Here is a 16416-nt window from a genome sequence, read left to right on the forward strand (position 1 = left end):
TGGATGATGACCATTAGTGTCTTAAATGGTCCTCATGGACTTTCATAGAGCCAGTGCATGTAACTGTCAGCACAGGGACAAGGGACAGGGATGGGAAAAACATTTCAGAAAGCTTTCCCACCCCAGTATTCTGGCTGTGCCCCTTTGAAAATCACGGTTTTCTACATGTTCATGATTCTTATTTCACAAAATAATTTTTATTTGCATACACTGTGATCTGACTAATGATTAGTTTAGCTCTCCTGCTATTTGTAAGCTGCACAGGATCATTTCTGCAATCTTCCACAGTGCTTAACCTTAAGGGGTTAAAAAATCTTGGCTGACTAATTAACACCACTAAAGAGGTACTAGGAAAAACCAAATGCAGAATACTATCTATTGAAATTTAATTTGCTCAACTATCTCAATCATAAAATGTTAGAACTAGAATGGGGTCATTAAAAATAAATCAGTCCAATCCCCGACTTTAAAGAAAAATACTGAAGTCAAGAAAAAGTTAATTAATATCAGTTATCCGAGTATTCTTGACTCCTTGTCTAACATTTTTTCCACTCTACACTCTTTTCATATATAAAAGTTTAGTTTCATTTTCCTTTTTTTCATCCATTGGCCAATAAGAGATCATTCTTAATCACTCTTAAGTAATCACATTTATTTTTGAAAATTCAAAGGAAGAATTATGCTTTGAGGTATAACTTCCTGTAACTTCTTGACTTCCTCCTATCAGAAGACATAAATTCTATCTCAAATACAAACAAATCAGCCTACTTTTTTTCTCATAAAGCTGTTTAATTTCTTCCCACTTATAATGGTCATAAATTCCTTATTAAGCAAGCTCCTGAAAACCACAGTTTAGCTTCAGTTTTGGATGCTTGAAGCAAAGTCTAGAATATTTTAAGAAACATTAGTGTAGTTTTACAGCTGTTTCCATGCTGCCATCCAGGAGTTCTCTGGAAATATAATTTGCTCCATTTTTCAACTCAAAAGAAAAATCCAAAAAAGTGGGACCCAAGAGCATATAACTAGACTGAACAGGAAAGACGCAACTGAGGAAAATATAAGAAATGACCAAATTATGGACAAGCGACAGCTTTTCCAGAAGAGTGAACTTTCAAATTCATTTTCTATTGCAGATCTTAGCCCTCAATTTCTTTTCTTAAAAAAGGCATCAATGCACTACTTACTAATGCCAAACTCAAAATGGCAACTGCTTCCTAGATTTTCCTGAGCTCTTACTCCATTATTTTATCCACTCCACTCACACTTGACTTGTTCATTTCATATTCACATTTTCAATCCAAAAATAACTCACACTCAAAGTTACTTAAAAAGAAAATTCTGTTTCTCTTTTATTAGACCAATGTCAGGAAGTCAAGTCTCCAGTACAATACAGAGATACAAGGTTCTGTTTCTGTACCATGATTCCAGCTGAACAACTATCATCTCAGCAGAAGGAATAACAGGGTCCTGGGATCCTTGCCCCAATAAAAGGGTAATACGTCACCAAGCTACATTACTTGTTACTGGATTTGTGAGATGTCAAACAACTACATCTTCAACAAAACAACAACGAGATCAAATAATCACACTACCCCTTGTCAAATGTATACCTTGGAATTCATGATAAAAAGATTATGGCTGGAAACCTCATCAGTCCTATCAGGACAGTTTTGAAAGTAGAAAGTATCTACACCAGCAGCTCAAACTGATAAAAGTAATCACCACTAGGATTCTAAATTTAATAATTAAAAATCCTCAATTAACTTTATGTAATATTCTACAAAAGCTATAAAAATACTTTTTTTCCTCAGAGCTGTGAGCCAATAAATGATTCCTTTAACAAAGCACACAAATTAAACAACTTAAGGTCTTTAACCGGAGCCTCCATGTAAAATAACAGTTGTGGGAATGTTGCACTACTTACTCATACAGAGTTGAACACTTCTGTTTGGGGTTAATGTCCCACAGCTTCTTGTTACGGACAACATATTCATTACTGTGCTGTTCATAAAGGGCTTCAAATTCTTCCACATCTTGCCGAAGATGGTCAGGCACTACAAATGGGCCTGCTGAATTTGAACTGCGTCTACTGATAAAAAAAAATTTTGTGAATAACAAACTTTTAAGTGACCCATAATAATATTTAAATTGAAATAAACATCAAGATAGTACTCAGCTTTATGATGCAAAAAACACTACCAGAGAATTTAATGCAGAAAAATTATCCTTCTACAATTATAGTCAAGAAACATATATAGCTGACTACTGAGTAAGCACTTTTAATTATTTACTCTTGCTACCAAAAGAAAATTTTTTAAAATTCTTGGTTTTAAAAAAATCAATGCTGCTTTAATTGTTAACTCGTTAAAGAGAAAAATGAAAGATTTTATTGTAACTGCTACAAACTTAAACTGCGATTGCGACTGGTAAAATGAACTTAATAAAAAGATTTTTAAAAAAAAGAGTTTAAGATTCTAGCACTCTAAAAAGATGCAGTAGTTTGAGTGTGGGCTCTAAAACCAGATTGCTGGGTTTAAATTCAGGCTCGGTTATTTATGAGCTTTGTCTTCTTGGGCACCTCACTCAACGATACTGTGCGTGAATTTCCTCATCTGTAAAATAGACATAAAACACTACTTACCTTCTAGGATGGAAGAGTGGATTAAATCAGTTTATATATGTAAAGCTCTCAGAATAGTGCCTGGTACATGAGTGTTAGCTAAGTACAAGCTATTATGATTTTAACTTAATTCCTCCATTTAAACAATTCATGAAAATGACTGTGCAAAACAACTGTTACTACAACTCCTTTAAAAAATGTGAGTGAAAAAAACCCAAACATTTCATGCGTTTTTGGTCCATAAAGGAGTATGATACAAAAAGGTCACTGCTACTCATTAGTTTTATTTCTTCTTCTATTTGTTGTCTGAAAACTCAGTTTCAACAAACCAGATGCCACTGAAAATCACTAACATCTAAGGTTAAAACGTAACATCATACATAGCTTCCAAACATCCTCCTCTCTCCTATTATAGCAAATATGCTAGTAAGTATCAACAGGACACTCTCTTCATTGAACATTTTAAAACACATTTGCTAGGATTTTCCCGCAGTATCTTGCACACAGTAGGTTCTCAAACTTTGCAAATGAATGTCATCAGCCCTGTGACATTAATGCAGTTTGTATGAATTCTCAATGTCCACAAGCCATGCTATAAATTCAACCAAGATGGGTCACGTCAGGCTGTCATAATAGATGCACATCTTTAGACAGGTTACAGGAAAAAAAACACAAGTTTAAAGTACATTAAATTAACCCCACCTACTAAGTTAAAACACGAGCTAAAATGAAGTAAAAATTTTAAAATTGCACTTACTTATGGTCTTCACCTGAAGTAATGGTCTCATTATTTGGTGTTACTGAAGTTGTTCCAGACCCAACTAACATTGGCTAGTTTAAAAGAAAGAAAAATGACAAGGATTTTCTACCTTAAAATTACCGTTAAAACTGATGAATGCTTTCATAAATATGCACGCAAATTGCCAACATATAAGACTTACCTAAATTTTCTTATGAACAGAAACATACAGTAGTAAAAGTTCCAACAGCCATGAATGGGCCCAAATTAACACTTCCAAGGCTCCAAAAAAATTTAAATGTCAGACTCAGAGGGGTCAAGATGGTGCTGTGAGCAGACATTGAACTTGCCTCCTCCCACAAACAGAACCAGGTTACAACAATTTTAGGAAGAATCACCCTGGATTGAAAACTGAAAACTGGATAAAAAGAACCCCCACAAGAAGGGACAGTCCCGACGAAAGCAGAAGAGGCAGTAACTCTGGCCAGAGAGGAAAAAAGCCACCTTTGGGAGCAGCGGAGCTTCTCAGCTGGCCAGGTGGGAGCCAACCTAAAGATATCCAGATAGCATCTCAAGACGCCTAAGAGTCTCGTACTACTATACATCAGAAGGTGGAAGGACTTCCCCCCGGGAGGAGGTGGTAATAGGTGAAAACTCTCCAACCCCCGACTCCCAACCCCCGGACAGCCCAGTTCCTGCAGGAGGCTCTCTTCTAGCGGACTCCCCCATAACATCGCCACACACCAAGGGCGGGAGTGTGCACTCACCAGTGGAGCAACGGTGGAAACAAGTGACAACAGCCCTACTCAAGCCCCCCGTGATTACACCCAAGCCCAGGGGGAATCCCCAGGGTCCCGCACCCACCAGCAGGGAAGGCCTCCGCTCGCCATTAGCAGGGAGGCCCTTCCCAGAATCCAGAACAAAGGGAAGCTCCTGGCAGGCGGATTCCCCGGCACGGAACCAGACCACAAGCTACTGCTGGGCCCACGGTCTCCAGCACACGGGTTGGTGCAGGGGGCATCTGGACTTTCCGTGGACTTGCTTCTTGCTTGGGGACACGGTTGGAGGTCCAGCACCCGGCTGTGCGGCCCAGGGGGAGGCTCTGGGGTCCCGCACCTCTCCGGCAGGGAAAGCCTCTGCTCGCCATTAGCAGGGAGGCCCCACCCAGCATTCGGAACACCAGGAAGCGCCCTAGAGCAGAATTCCCCACAAGGCAGCAGCTTACAAGCCACCGCCAGGCCCACGGACTCTGGCCATGTCCCAGGCGAGGCAAGGGGCTCCCAGAGATCCTGTGAGAGTGAAGTGGGGCAGAGTGGAGCTCCGGTGAAATGGCTATGTAGCCCAAGGGGAAACTCCAGGTTCCTACAGCAGCCTCAGCAAAAGCCTCTGCACAGCACTAGTGGAGAGGTCCCGACTGGCAATCGCAAGGCGGAAAGGCCCTGAGGCAAAAGTAGCACAGCTAGATGAGCTAATGACAGACTGCAGAAGATACCCATAGCTCTGCTGGGACCTACAGTGGACAAGTGTGATCTTGTGGGCTCTGTTAGGGACAAAGCGGCAATTATAGGTGATCCTGCTCTTTGCTGCTGGAAAAGCCCACGACACTGCTGCAGACCACAAGGAAGGAGGGCGTCTAAGTGGGCTGCAACAGTAGGCACCAGCAGCCTGAGGTCCCCTTGCGATTGCCCCCACAACCGATGAGGGACCCCACAGGACCACTGTGACTACAAGGAGGGGTCCAGGTCCAGACAGTAACAGCTGACAGGGTTCCTGGTTGGTGCAGTCTAAACAGCTGGACCCCCCCCCCACACCAGTCACAAGTGGAAGCAGTGACTAAACTCTATCTCTATGCGGAGGCACAAATCCACGCCATCAAGCAGTATGAAAAAATATATTAAATCTCCAGAACAGAAGGAAAATGACAAGCACCCAGAAAACAATCTCAAAGACAAAGAAATCTATAACCTAAATGATGATGATTTCAAAACTCAATGAGTTAAAAGAGAATTCAGATAGACAACTCAATGAGTTCAGGAGCTATGTCACAAAAGAGCTTGACACTATAAAGAAGAACCAATTAGAAATAGTGGAGATGAAGAACACAATGGAGGAGATTAAGAAAAATCTGGACTCTCTGAACAGTAGGGTTGATAATATGGAGGACAGAATTAGCAATTTGGAGGAGAGGAATATAGAAATGCTGCAGACAGAGGAGGAGAGAGAACTAAGACTAAAAAGAAATGAAGAAACTCTCCAAGAATTATCCGACTCAATTAGGAGATGCAACATAAGGATTATAGGTATACCAGAGGGAGAAGAGAAGGAGAAGGGGGCAGAAGGCCTGTTCAAAGAAATAATAGCTGAGAACTTTCCAAACTTGGGAAGAGAGATGGAACTTCATGTGACAGAAGCCAATAGATCTCCAAACTTTATCAACGCAAGAAGACCAACCCCAAGGCATATAGTAGTGAAACTGGCAAAAGTCCACAACAAAGAGAAAATACTAAGGGCAGCCAGGCAGAAGAAAATAACTTACAAAGGAAACCCCAAAAGGCTATCAGCAGATTTCTCAGGAGAGACCTTACAGGCTAAAAGAGACTGGAATGAAATATTCAAAACTCTGAAGGACAAAAAGGTGCAGCCACGAATACTCTACCCAGCGAAAATATCCTTCAAATACGATGGAGAAATAAAAACTTTCCCAGATAAACAAAAGTTAAGCGAGTTCATCGCCACAAAACCTCCTCTTCAAGAAATGCTCAGGAAGAAACTCATTCCAGAAAAGCCAGAAAAAGGAAAGGGGTTACAAAATCCAGAACAAAAGAGATAAGCAGAAGGACAATAACACAAAGTAACAGCTCTCCATCAGGACAAAATGCAAAAGAACCGGAAAACAAGTGATAAAATGGCAAAAGTAGGCCCCCACGTTTCAATAATCACTCTAAACGTGAATGGATTGAACTCTCCAATCAAAAGGCACAGAGTGGCAGGATGGATCAAAGAAAAAGATCCAACAATATGCTGCCTCCAGGAAACACACCTCAGCCCCAAAGAAACACAGACTCAAAGTGAAGGGATGGAAGACAACACTCCAAGCTAATAATGAACAAAAGAAAGCAGGTGTTGCCATACTTATATCAGACAAAGTAGACTTCAAAGCAAAAGAGATAAAGAAAGACAAAGAGGGGCAGTATATAATGATAAAAGGGACGTTCCACCAAGATGACATAACACTTATAAATATATATGCACCTAACACAGGAGCACCAAAATTCGTAAAGAAACTATTAACAAAACTAAAAGGAGACATCAACAGCAATACAATAATAGTAGGGGACCTCAACACCCCATTAACACCAATGGACAGATCATCCAGACAGAAAGTCAACAAGGAAATTATAGAATTAAATGAAAAATTAGATCATATGGACCTAACAGATATATATAGGACATTTCATCCAAAAACAGCAGGTTACACAGTCTTCTCAAGCGCGCATGGAACATTCTCAAGGTAGACCATATCTGGGGAAACAGCAAGCATCAATAAGTTCAAGAGGGTTGAAATAATACCAAGCATCTTTTCTGATCATAATGCTACGAAACTAGAAATCAACTACAAGAATAAAGCTGGGAAAGAGCCAAAAATGTGGAGACTAAACAACATGCTACTGAACAAACAATGGATTATTAAAGAAATTAAAGAAGAAATCAAACATTATCTTGAGACAAATGAAAATGAAAACACACAGTACCAAATGATTTGGGACACAGCAAAGGCAGTCCTAAGAGGGAAATTCACTGCAATACAGGCTCACCTCAATAAGCAAGAAAAATCTTACATAAACAACCTCAAACAACAGCTAACGGAATTAGAAAAAGAAGAACAAACAAAGCCCAAAATCAGTAGAAGGAGGGAAATAATAAAAATTAGAGCAGAAATAAATGATACTGAAACAAAAAAGACAGTAGAAAGGATCAATGAAACAAAGAGTTGGTTCTTCAAAAAAATTAACAAAATCGACAAACCCTTAGCCAGACTCACTACAAAAAAAAGAGAGAAGTCTCAAATAAATAAAATTAGAAACGAGAGAGGATAAATCACAACAGATACCGAAGAAATACAAAGGATCATAAGAGAATACTATGAAAAACTATATGCCAACAAAGTGAACAACCTAGAAGAAATGGGTAAATTCCTAGACTCATACAACCTACCCAAACTGCATCAGGAAGAAATAGAGAATCTGAATAGACCAATCACAAGTAAAGAAACTGAAAGAGTAATCAAAATCCTCCCCAAAAATAAGAGCTCAGGACCAGACGGCTTCTCTGGAGAATTCCACCAAACATTCAAAGAAGATTTAATACCTATCCTTCTCAAACTGTTCCAGAAAATACAGGAAGATGGAGCACTCCCTAACACATTCTATGAAGCCAACATCACTCTGATCCCCAAACCTGACAAGGACAACACAAAGAAGGAAAACTACAGGCCAATATCACTGATGAACATAGATGCAAAAATCCTCAACAAAATTTTGGCAAACCGAATACAGCAATATATCAAAAAGATTATACACCATGACCAAGTGGGATTTATACCAGGGACACAGGGATGGTTCAACATCCACAAGTCAATCAACGTTGATTCACTACATTAACAAAACGAGAAACAAAAACCACATGATCATCTCAATAGATGCAGAGAAAGCATTCAACAAGATCCAACATCCATTTATGATAAAAACCGTCAATAAAATAGGTATAGAAGGAAAGTACCTCAACATAATAAAGGCCATATATGACAAACCCACAGCCAACATCATACTCAATGGACAAAAACTGAAACCCATCCCTCTCAGAACAGGAACAAGACAAGGGTGCCCACTTTCACCACTCTTATTCAACATAGTACTGGAGGTTTTGGCCAGAGCAATTTGGCAGGAAAAAGAAATAAAAGGAATCCAAATAGGCAACGAAGAAGTAAAACTCTGGCTGTTTGCAGACGACACGATCTTATACATAGAAAGGCCCAAAGAATCCATAGAAAAACTATTAGAAACAATCAACAACTACAGCAAAGTTGCAGGGTATAAAATCAACATACATAAATCAGTAGCATTTCTATATGCTAACAATGAACTAATAGAAAAAGATCTCAAGAACTCAATCCCATTCACGATCGCAACAAAAAGAATAAAATACCTTGGGATAAATTTAACCAAGGAAGTGAAAGATCTATACAATGAAAACTACCAGACCTTCTGGAAGGAAATTGACGACGACATAAAGAGATGGAAAGACATTCCATGCACATGGATTGGAAGAATAAACATAGTTAAAATGTCCATACTACCCAAAGCAATCTACAGATTCAACGCTATCCCAATCAGAATTCCAATGTCATTCTTTACAGAAATTGAACAAAGAATCCTAAAATTCATATGGGGCAACAAAAGACCCCGAATTGCTAAAGCAATCCTGAGAAAGAAGAACAAAGCTGGAGGCATCACAATCCCTGACTTCAAAACATACTACAAAGCTACAGTAATCAAAACAGCATGGTACTGGTACAAAAACAGGTGCACAGATCAATGGAACAGAATTGAAAGCCCAGAGATAAAACCACACATCTATGGACAGCTAATCTTCGACAAAGGAGCAGAGGGGCTACAATGGAGAAAACAAAGTCTCTTCAACAAATGGTGCTGGGAAAACTGGACAGCCACATGCAAAAGATTGAAAATTGACCATTCTTTTTCACCACACTCCAAAATAAACTCAAAATTGATCAAAGACCTAAAGATTAGGCCTGAAACAATAAGTCTTCTAGAAGAGAATATCGGCAGCACACTCTTTGACATCAGCTTCAAAAGATCTTTTTGGACACCATAACCCCTCAAATGAGGGAAACAATAGAAAGAATAAACAAATGGGACTTCATCAAACTAAAGAGCTTCTTCAAGGCAAGGGAAAACAGGATTGAAAGAGAAAAAGAGCCCACTAATTGGGAAAAAATATTCACAAGTTATTTATCCGACAAAGGGTTAATCTCCATAATATACAAAGAACTCACACAACTCAACAATAAAAAAATCAAAACAACCCAAATATAAAACGGGGAGGGGACATGAACAGACATTTCTCCAAAGAAGATATATGGATGGCCAATAGACACATGAAAAGATGCTCATCATCACTAATCATCAGGGAAATGCAAATCAAAACTACACTAAGATACCTTACACCTGTTAGAATGGCAAAAATATCCAAAACCAAGAGTGACAAATGTTGGAGAGGCTGTGGAGAAAAGGGAACCCTCATACACTGTTGGTGGGAATGCAAACTGGTACAGCCACTATGGAAAACAGTATGGAGACTCCTCAAAAAGTTAAGAATAGAAATACCTTATGACCCAGCCATCCCACTACTGGGTATCTATCCTAAGAACCTGAAATCAGCAATTCCAAAAGTTCCATGCACCCCGATGTTCATCGCAGCATTATTCACAATAGCCAAGTCATGGAACCAACCTAAGTGCCCAGCAACTGATGATTGGATAAAGAAGATGTGGTGTATATATATATACATATATATATATATATATATATATATACATATATATATACACAATGGAATACTACTCAGCCATAAAAAAGGACAAAGTCGTCCCATTCACAACAACATGGATAGACCTTGAGGGTATTATGTTGAGTGAAATAAGCCAGACAGAGAACGACGAACTCTGCATGACTCCACTCATAGGTGGTAGTTAACATATGGACAAAGAGAACTGACCGGTGGTTGCCAGGGGAAAGGGGAGTGGGGGGAGGGCACTAGGGGTGAAGTGGTGTACCTACAACATGACTAATAATGATGTACAACTGTTAATTTCACAAGGATGTTAACTTTCATAACCTTAATTAAAAAAAAAATAACACAGAACTCAAAACCAGAATGCACAAAGAACTCCTACAAATCAGCAAGCAAAGACCAAAAATCCAATAGAAAAACAGCAAAAGGCTTGAATGGGTATTTTACAAAAGAGGATACAGAAATGGCAAATAGACATATGAAAAGATGTTCACTCTTATCAGTCATCAAAAAACTTCATGATGAGCTATTTATACCCCTGGAATGGCTAAAGCGGGAAGTGGTAGGAGTTCTCGAACACTGTTGGTGAGTGTATAAATTGATACAATCACTTTGGAAAACTGTCTGATAAAGTTGAATGTACATATACATGATGATGGAGCAATTCTATTTCCAGAGGTTCACTTAACAGAAATGTGGGCCCAAGTGCAATAAAAGTCACGTGCAAAAGTGAAAAAAAAAAAAAAAAATTAAATGTCACTCAGTTTAAACTTCCATTCTAGGTAAACTGAAGGCATATAGTCAAAGATAAAAAAAGCCCTACTGGAACTTAAAAGCTGTTCTCATCCTCCCCTAATATTTGTTCACTTTCTCCACCCTCTCAGCACACCTGACCCCCCAAATACATGAGAGCCACTAAGAACCCACCATAACACTTAACAATAGTGCCTAGTTCTCTCAGGGGCGTGCAGCAGAGCCTGAGGTGAGAGGAGGAGGGGATCCTATCAATCCTGAGATTCTGTCATGATTTGTACTCACCATCTTTATTTTGAATATTTTAGATAACTCCATTAGTTATTAACAATAGGTATTATGTCTTGTCACACAGATGATGACAGTAGGGCACAGGGAAGTCAAATAACTTGCCCAAAGTCACAAAGATAATAAAATAATAATAATAATAATAATAATCATAATTGGTAGAACCAAGATATGAACCCAGGTCTGCCTTGGCCACTCTGCTCTATGAGCACCCCTACAAAATCCCACATTATGATCACGTTTTCACTTGGAAATATTTAGGGAAAAAAAAGGACAATAAAGATAAGAGTCTTTTTCAAGAGTTACTTATATACAATACGAAGCTTAAATTTCCTCAATATATAGAAGACTGCCAAACTACATTTAGATTAAAGCCTAGAAAGTCTCTATACAAAGTGCTTCAAAATATCCCCAAGAATTGGTCAGCTCTAATTCATATATTCAACTAATTATTTTAAACAAGAATTAGTACAGAAAATACTCCATACCTTTGAATCTTTTGGCTTCTTTTTCTTGCCTTTGTTTTTTATCTTGGTCGAATTAAACTATAAAATGGTAAAAAAAAGAAAAAAATCACTGAACACTCAAATAACAGCATTTATGAAGCTACCATATTTTATAAAGATACCATACTGATTTTAATAGACTAGTCATAAGTTGAATTACATGAAATGTTTAACAAAAATAACACTATAGTGTGTCAACCCTAGTGTTATGATTTATAATACAAAATAAGAAAAAGTTTAATGCCTAATGTTGTAACTAAAATTAAATTTTTGTTCCAACATTTTAAACTCATTTTCAACAAGGTTATGTCATCAAGTGATTAATCAGATTTTAACGTAATCCCAGTTATATGCTAATAGTATTTTAATAATTTTCCTTTTATTACGGAAAACTAGACATTCTGTACCTGGCCAGACACTGGGGCACAAACAGTGAATTGAGAAGCAGCATTTAACTTCCCATGGGGTATGTTAGCTGTGTTTTTTATACTTAGCCAGGCAATATTTCATAGAGTGGATTAAGACAAAATTTTAAATATACATGATTTGATCCTAAAAACCAGTAATCAAGTGTCTTTCTGTTTGAAAACTGCCACAACCTACTAGGGAAGACAATACTGAAATTATTTTAACTGAAACTCAATTTGGAGTCCCTCAAAACAAAGTCCCTTTGTTTTCCTTACAGAGCAAACCACTGAAATTTTAATCATTACCGATAACTTTTCATTTTTATGCTAGGAGATGATTCAAGAACTCCTTTCCTATTTTAAGATTAACATCTATTAGTTGTGAAACTTTATGGACATTGTCTAATTTAAGCCTCAGAGTTTGCTGATTGATGTTTCAATTCCAAGAGGAAGATGGGGATTAACCTTCTAATGAAATAGTACTCGTTATCCAGAAGTCCTCTAGCTTTGGTTCTGGAGTACCACCTGTGATGAACATAAACACTGGCCGGGGTCCTCCTCTCTTCCTTTGGCTAACACAAAACATAACATTTAAAGTGATCAAATAACTTACTGGCACATCACCACTGTCTTGTTTCCTTAGCACAGTGCAGCGGCTGTCTGCAGAAAGATACAGATGGTTTGTGAGCAAACAAAATATTTACATTGCCATACAATACAGTAAAGCCTTAAAGAAAACCACTCCAGATACTACTAACATAGACTATGTTCTACTCCTTATTTGGCTTTGACACAAGTCTAGTTTAGAAACCAAAGGCCAAATGGCTAAATAAATGGGAAACAAACTACAAAGAACCATAAAATTTCTGTCCAACTCAGCATAATTTGAGTGCCTTACAGGTGCCAAACTCTATGCTAGGTGCTGGGAACACAGAGATGTACAGAACAGTCCCTGCCATCCATTTGCTTATGTTCTGCAAAAAAGACAAAAGGGCAACCCCTGTAACCCAGTGTGCTCATTGCCACAATAAAAAATATAATGGGGGTCCGGCCCTGTGGCACAGTGGTTAAGTTTGGCACAGTCTGCTTTAGCGGCCCAAGTGTGCAGGTTTGGACACCACTCATCAGCATGCTGTGGTGGTGACCCACAAACAAAATAGAGGAAGACTGGCACAGATACTAGCTCAAGGCTAATCTTCCTCAAGCAAAAAGAGGAAGATTGGCAACGGATAATAGCTCAGGGTGAATCTTCCTCAGCAAAAAGTAAACAAAAGAAAGTAACAAAAAAAAAATACAGTGGTAACAAAGCTGATGGAATAACAGAAGTTCAAGAGGAGAGGACTGAGGAGGGGTGAGGGAGGGCTTTAAACAAGCAAAGAGGTAGGACGTGGCTGAAGGAAACACAAGAGCAAAGATAGGAGGCAGGAAGGCACAGTAGGAAGGGGGGTGTACACTCAGAGGGCAGATGGGGAGAGTGATGATGAATCCAGACACATGATTCCAACTCACTATGAGGCAAAACTAAGCAAGTGTTTCCCAAACAGGGTAGTTGTAGGATCAGAGAGATGTTCTAGAAGAGTCACCAGTGGCAATATGAGAGAAGGACTTGAAGTAGAGGGTCTAGAGGCATGGACACCAGTTTGGAGGCTACTGTGACAGTCTAATCACAGAAAGATGACTAAGGTCCTGGCCCAGGGAACTGGACACGGACAGGAGAGGAGAGATCAAAGACAAAGCTTATTTGGATTGCTAACAAACCAGGTACGGTGTAACAGGGAAAAGGAAGAGTCAGACTAATTTCAGAATTTCCTCCTTAAAAACAAGACAGAGACAATGGTATTAACTGAGATAAATTTAGGAAAAACAGGTCTCTAGAGATGAGTGTGGTTCAGCCACGCTGCTCTTAGGGGGCCTCTTGGCTGTCTACACAGAAATTCCAACAGGGAAATGAGCATCCAGAGTTGAGGAGAGAGGCTGGGGCTCCCAATTATCTTAGCATTGGTGATATTATTGAACACCGTTATTTACAAGATCAGTAGATTTTTAAAAGTTTTAAGAAATATAATCATTCTTTTAAATGAAAGGAGATAAGATTGAAAATGTCTGGTCTGAGACAGAGCTATCCAACTTGAAAATCTGTTGGCCAGTCATTTGGTTGGTGGCTTCCGACTCTATGACTAAAAGCAGAGAAACTGTCATAGCCAGATGGACTGTGTATTTAAAGTTTAGAAGAGGAGAATCAGGATAAAGGCACACTGAGAGGGAACTGCGTCCTTTTTGGTTGTCTTGTGTGATCAAACATACACCAGGTTTTGTAAGCTCAGTTCCAGGACAGCACTTTATTACCAGCAGCAGCAAACTGATGGCAATAAATTCAGGCTACCAAGTAGCATGTCACCTCCAGTCATGAAGCAGTGTCCTGGAAGAATAAAGCCATCTATATTTGAGTGTGTGCCTTCCTGAGAACCACAAGAGAAGTAAGCTTTTCAGTTCCTTATACTGCATTTGAACTTTGTAACATGTGACACTTTTCTATAACGCCAGACCTTTTAATGTATACTTTAAAACAAATAGCGTGACACTTAAAAGTCTAACAATATATAAAGTAGACTTTTGATGCTGAGGAAAAAGGGGAGCGGCATTCTCAGAAGACATACAAGTAGTACCAAAGCTAAGAAATTAAAATTAATTTAGAATCTAAAATATATGAATTTTGAAGCAAAACAGAACCACACAGATCACTGGCTCCAAATCCTCTCATTTTAATGATGAAGAAACTAAGATCCAAGAGCAGCTAAGGAATTAACTACTGGTTGTCCTATTCTGCCAAACTGGACTCCATGGCAGTACCCAAACAGGTCCCCCAGTTCCCCTCCACCCTACACCTCTAAGCTCAGGAGTCACCCTGTCCAACTCCACCTCTGTGTCCACAGCTAATCTGGACTCTACCCCCGCACCAAGGCTTTCCTCTTCCCCAGGGAGAAGGTAAGCGCTCAGTCCTCCAGCTGAAGCAGCAGCACTTTCTCTGGTCCTACCTGAGCTTCCTCCCATATTACAGTTATGTGTATATTCACCGTATTCCCTTTTGTAGAACAAGAGGTCCTTGAGGGCAAGGACTGGATAAGCATTTCTGAATTCCTTGTTAACACCTAGCAGGAGCCTTCAAGCATCAGTAAAACCCAGGGAAGAAGCAGAACCACAGACTACTTTTCCTGACTCCCACTTCCAGGCTCTTCCCACTACAACAGCTGTGCTATCTGTTCTGGATTCTGCAAACATCACCTACTTCTGCAGGCCAATGTTTCCTTGACTGCCAAAATGAAACCATTTAATAATAATAAATTCCATCCCTTTAACATGCAATCTTTGCCATGATGCTGTCAAAACATCTAAGATGAGAATATTATGGCGTGTAGTCAGTGTAACATACCCATCTGTGTATTTCCACAACACTTAGCTCCACAGAGTAAAAAGGCTTTATGAGGTGAAAAAAATCACTATTCTTAATCCCTAACCTCTCCAAATAAGCTGGTTGCATCATAATAATTTTCACTATTTTCTTTAAGTATTGAAATAAGCTGGGGTCCTTCGTAGATTTTTTCCTAAGATTAAACTGAAACTCAGTCCACATACCCATTATATCAAAGAATTCATCCAAAGCATTATGCAATGCTGGGAACTTGTCTCTGTGCTCTTCTAGCAGCCATATTAAACACCGTGCTTCCTTCAATGATGTTGGCTCATAGAAATAATCAAGCTGCTTTCCTTCTATGGAGCCAAGTTTATGTCCGTATTTCTCATTCCAGAGAAAAGTCATGATGCTAAAATCAAGCTCCTTGAGAGACGCTCCATAACGAGAAAAAAAAGGTCCCGTGGCGTCTAAGCCTGAAGTAAAAACAAAACCCGAATCAGAAGGGAAAATCATTTACTGTAAAAGCACATTCAGTTTCACATCGTTGAAAGCGGTCCCATTATAGTTTGCTTATATTTTCATTGAAAACATTTAAATACTTGAATACCAACTTGTCCAAACTATTTTGCATTTTAGAAACACCATTTAATGTTGATATGCTAATTATAATAACTTTTATCTACAAGTTGAAGAGTGTGGGCCAAAGCTTCTATCATTACAGTTATTTTTACTAGATTTAGGTGATAAAAGTAAGGCATTAAATTCCTTTAAAAATATAATCATTTTTCATTAATTCATAATGACTTTCATTCCAATTAGTACAAACTAGCAAGATTTTACAAAACTTTGCTACACATATTCCATAGTAACAAAACATCAATACTATGCAAAAGACTCCCAAATGCCTTTAAAACAGAAAATGGGTAAACTCTCTCAACACCTCTATGAATTTCTCCTTATCCCCTAAAACATCATGGTTCCTTACCTTCCTCACAAAAATCAGGGTGGTCACTATGCCCACTTTAATTCCACCTTCTACAAATCAAAAAAAGGGGTGGCTGGAACCTCAGACACTGCTACTGAAAACACGGTGAGCC

At 38.8% G+C, this 16416-nt stretch overlaps 1 protein-coding gene across 1 annotated transcript in view; it reads right to left on the bottom strand.

Annotated features, from left to right (window-relative positions):
- Positions 1 to 16416, bottom strand: part of LOC124234254 (E3 ubiquitin-protein ligase TTC3-like) — a 121475-nt gene that overhangs the window by 37969 nt on the left and 67090 nt on the right. Inside the window, exons 28-32 of the mRNA XM_046651505.1 lie at positions 15541 to 15792; positions 12521 to 12567; positions 11483 to 11539; positions 3378 to 3451; positions 1925 to 2089 (exon numbers count right to left, since the gene is read on the bottom strand). Coding sequence (XP_046507461.1) covers positions 1925 to 2089; positions 3378 to 3451; positions 11483 to 11539; positions 12521 to 12567; positions 15541 to 15792 — 595 coding nt within the window. The remainder of the gene's footprint in view (positions 1 to 1924; positions 2090 to 3377; positions 3452 to 11482; positions 11540 to 12520; positions 12568 to 15540; positions 15793 to 16416) is intronic.

The sequence above is a fragment of the Equus quagga genome, unplaced genomic scaffold (genome assembly GCF_021613505.1).
Source record: "Equus quagga isolate Etosha38 unplaced genomic scaffold, UCLA_HA_Equagga_1.0 73442_RagTag, whole genome shotgun sequence".
NCBI lineage: Eukaryota > Metazoa > Chordata > Mammalia > Perissodactyla > Equidae > Equus > Equus quagga.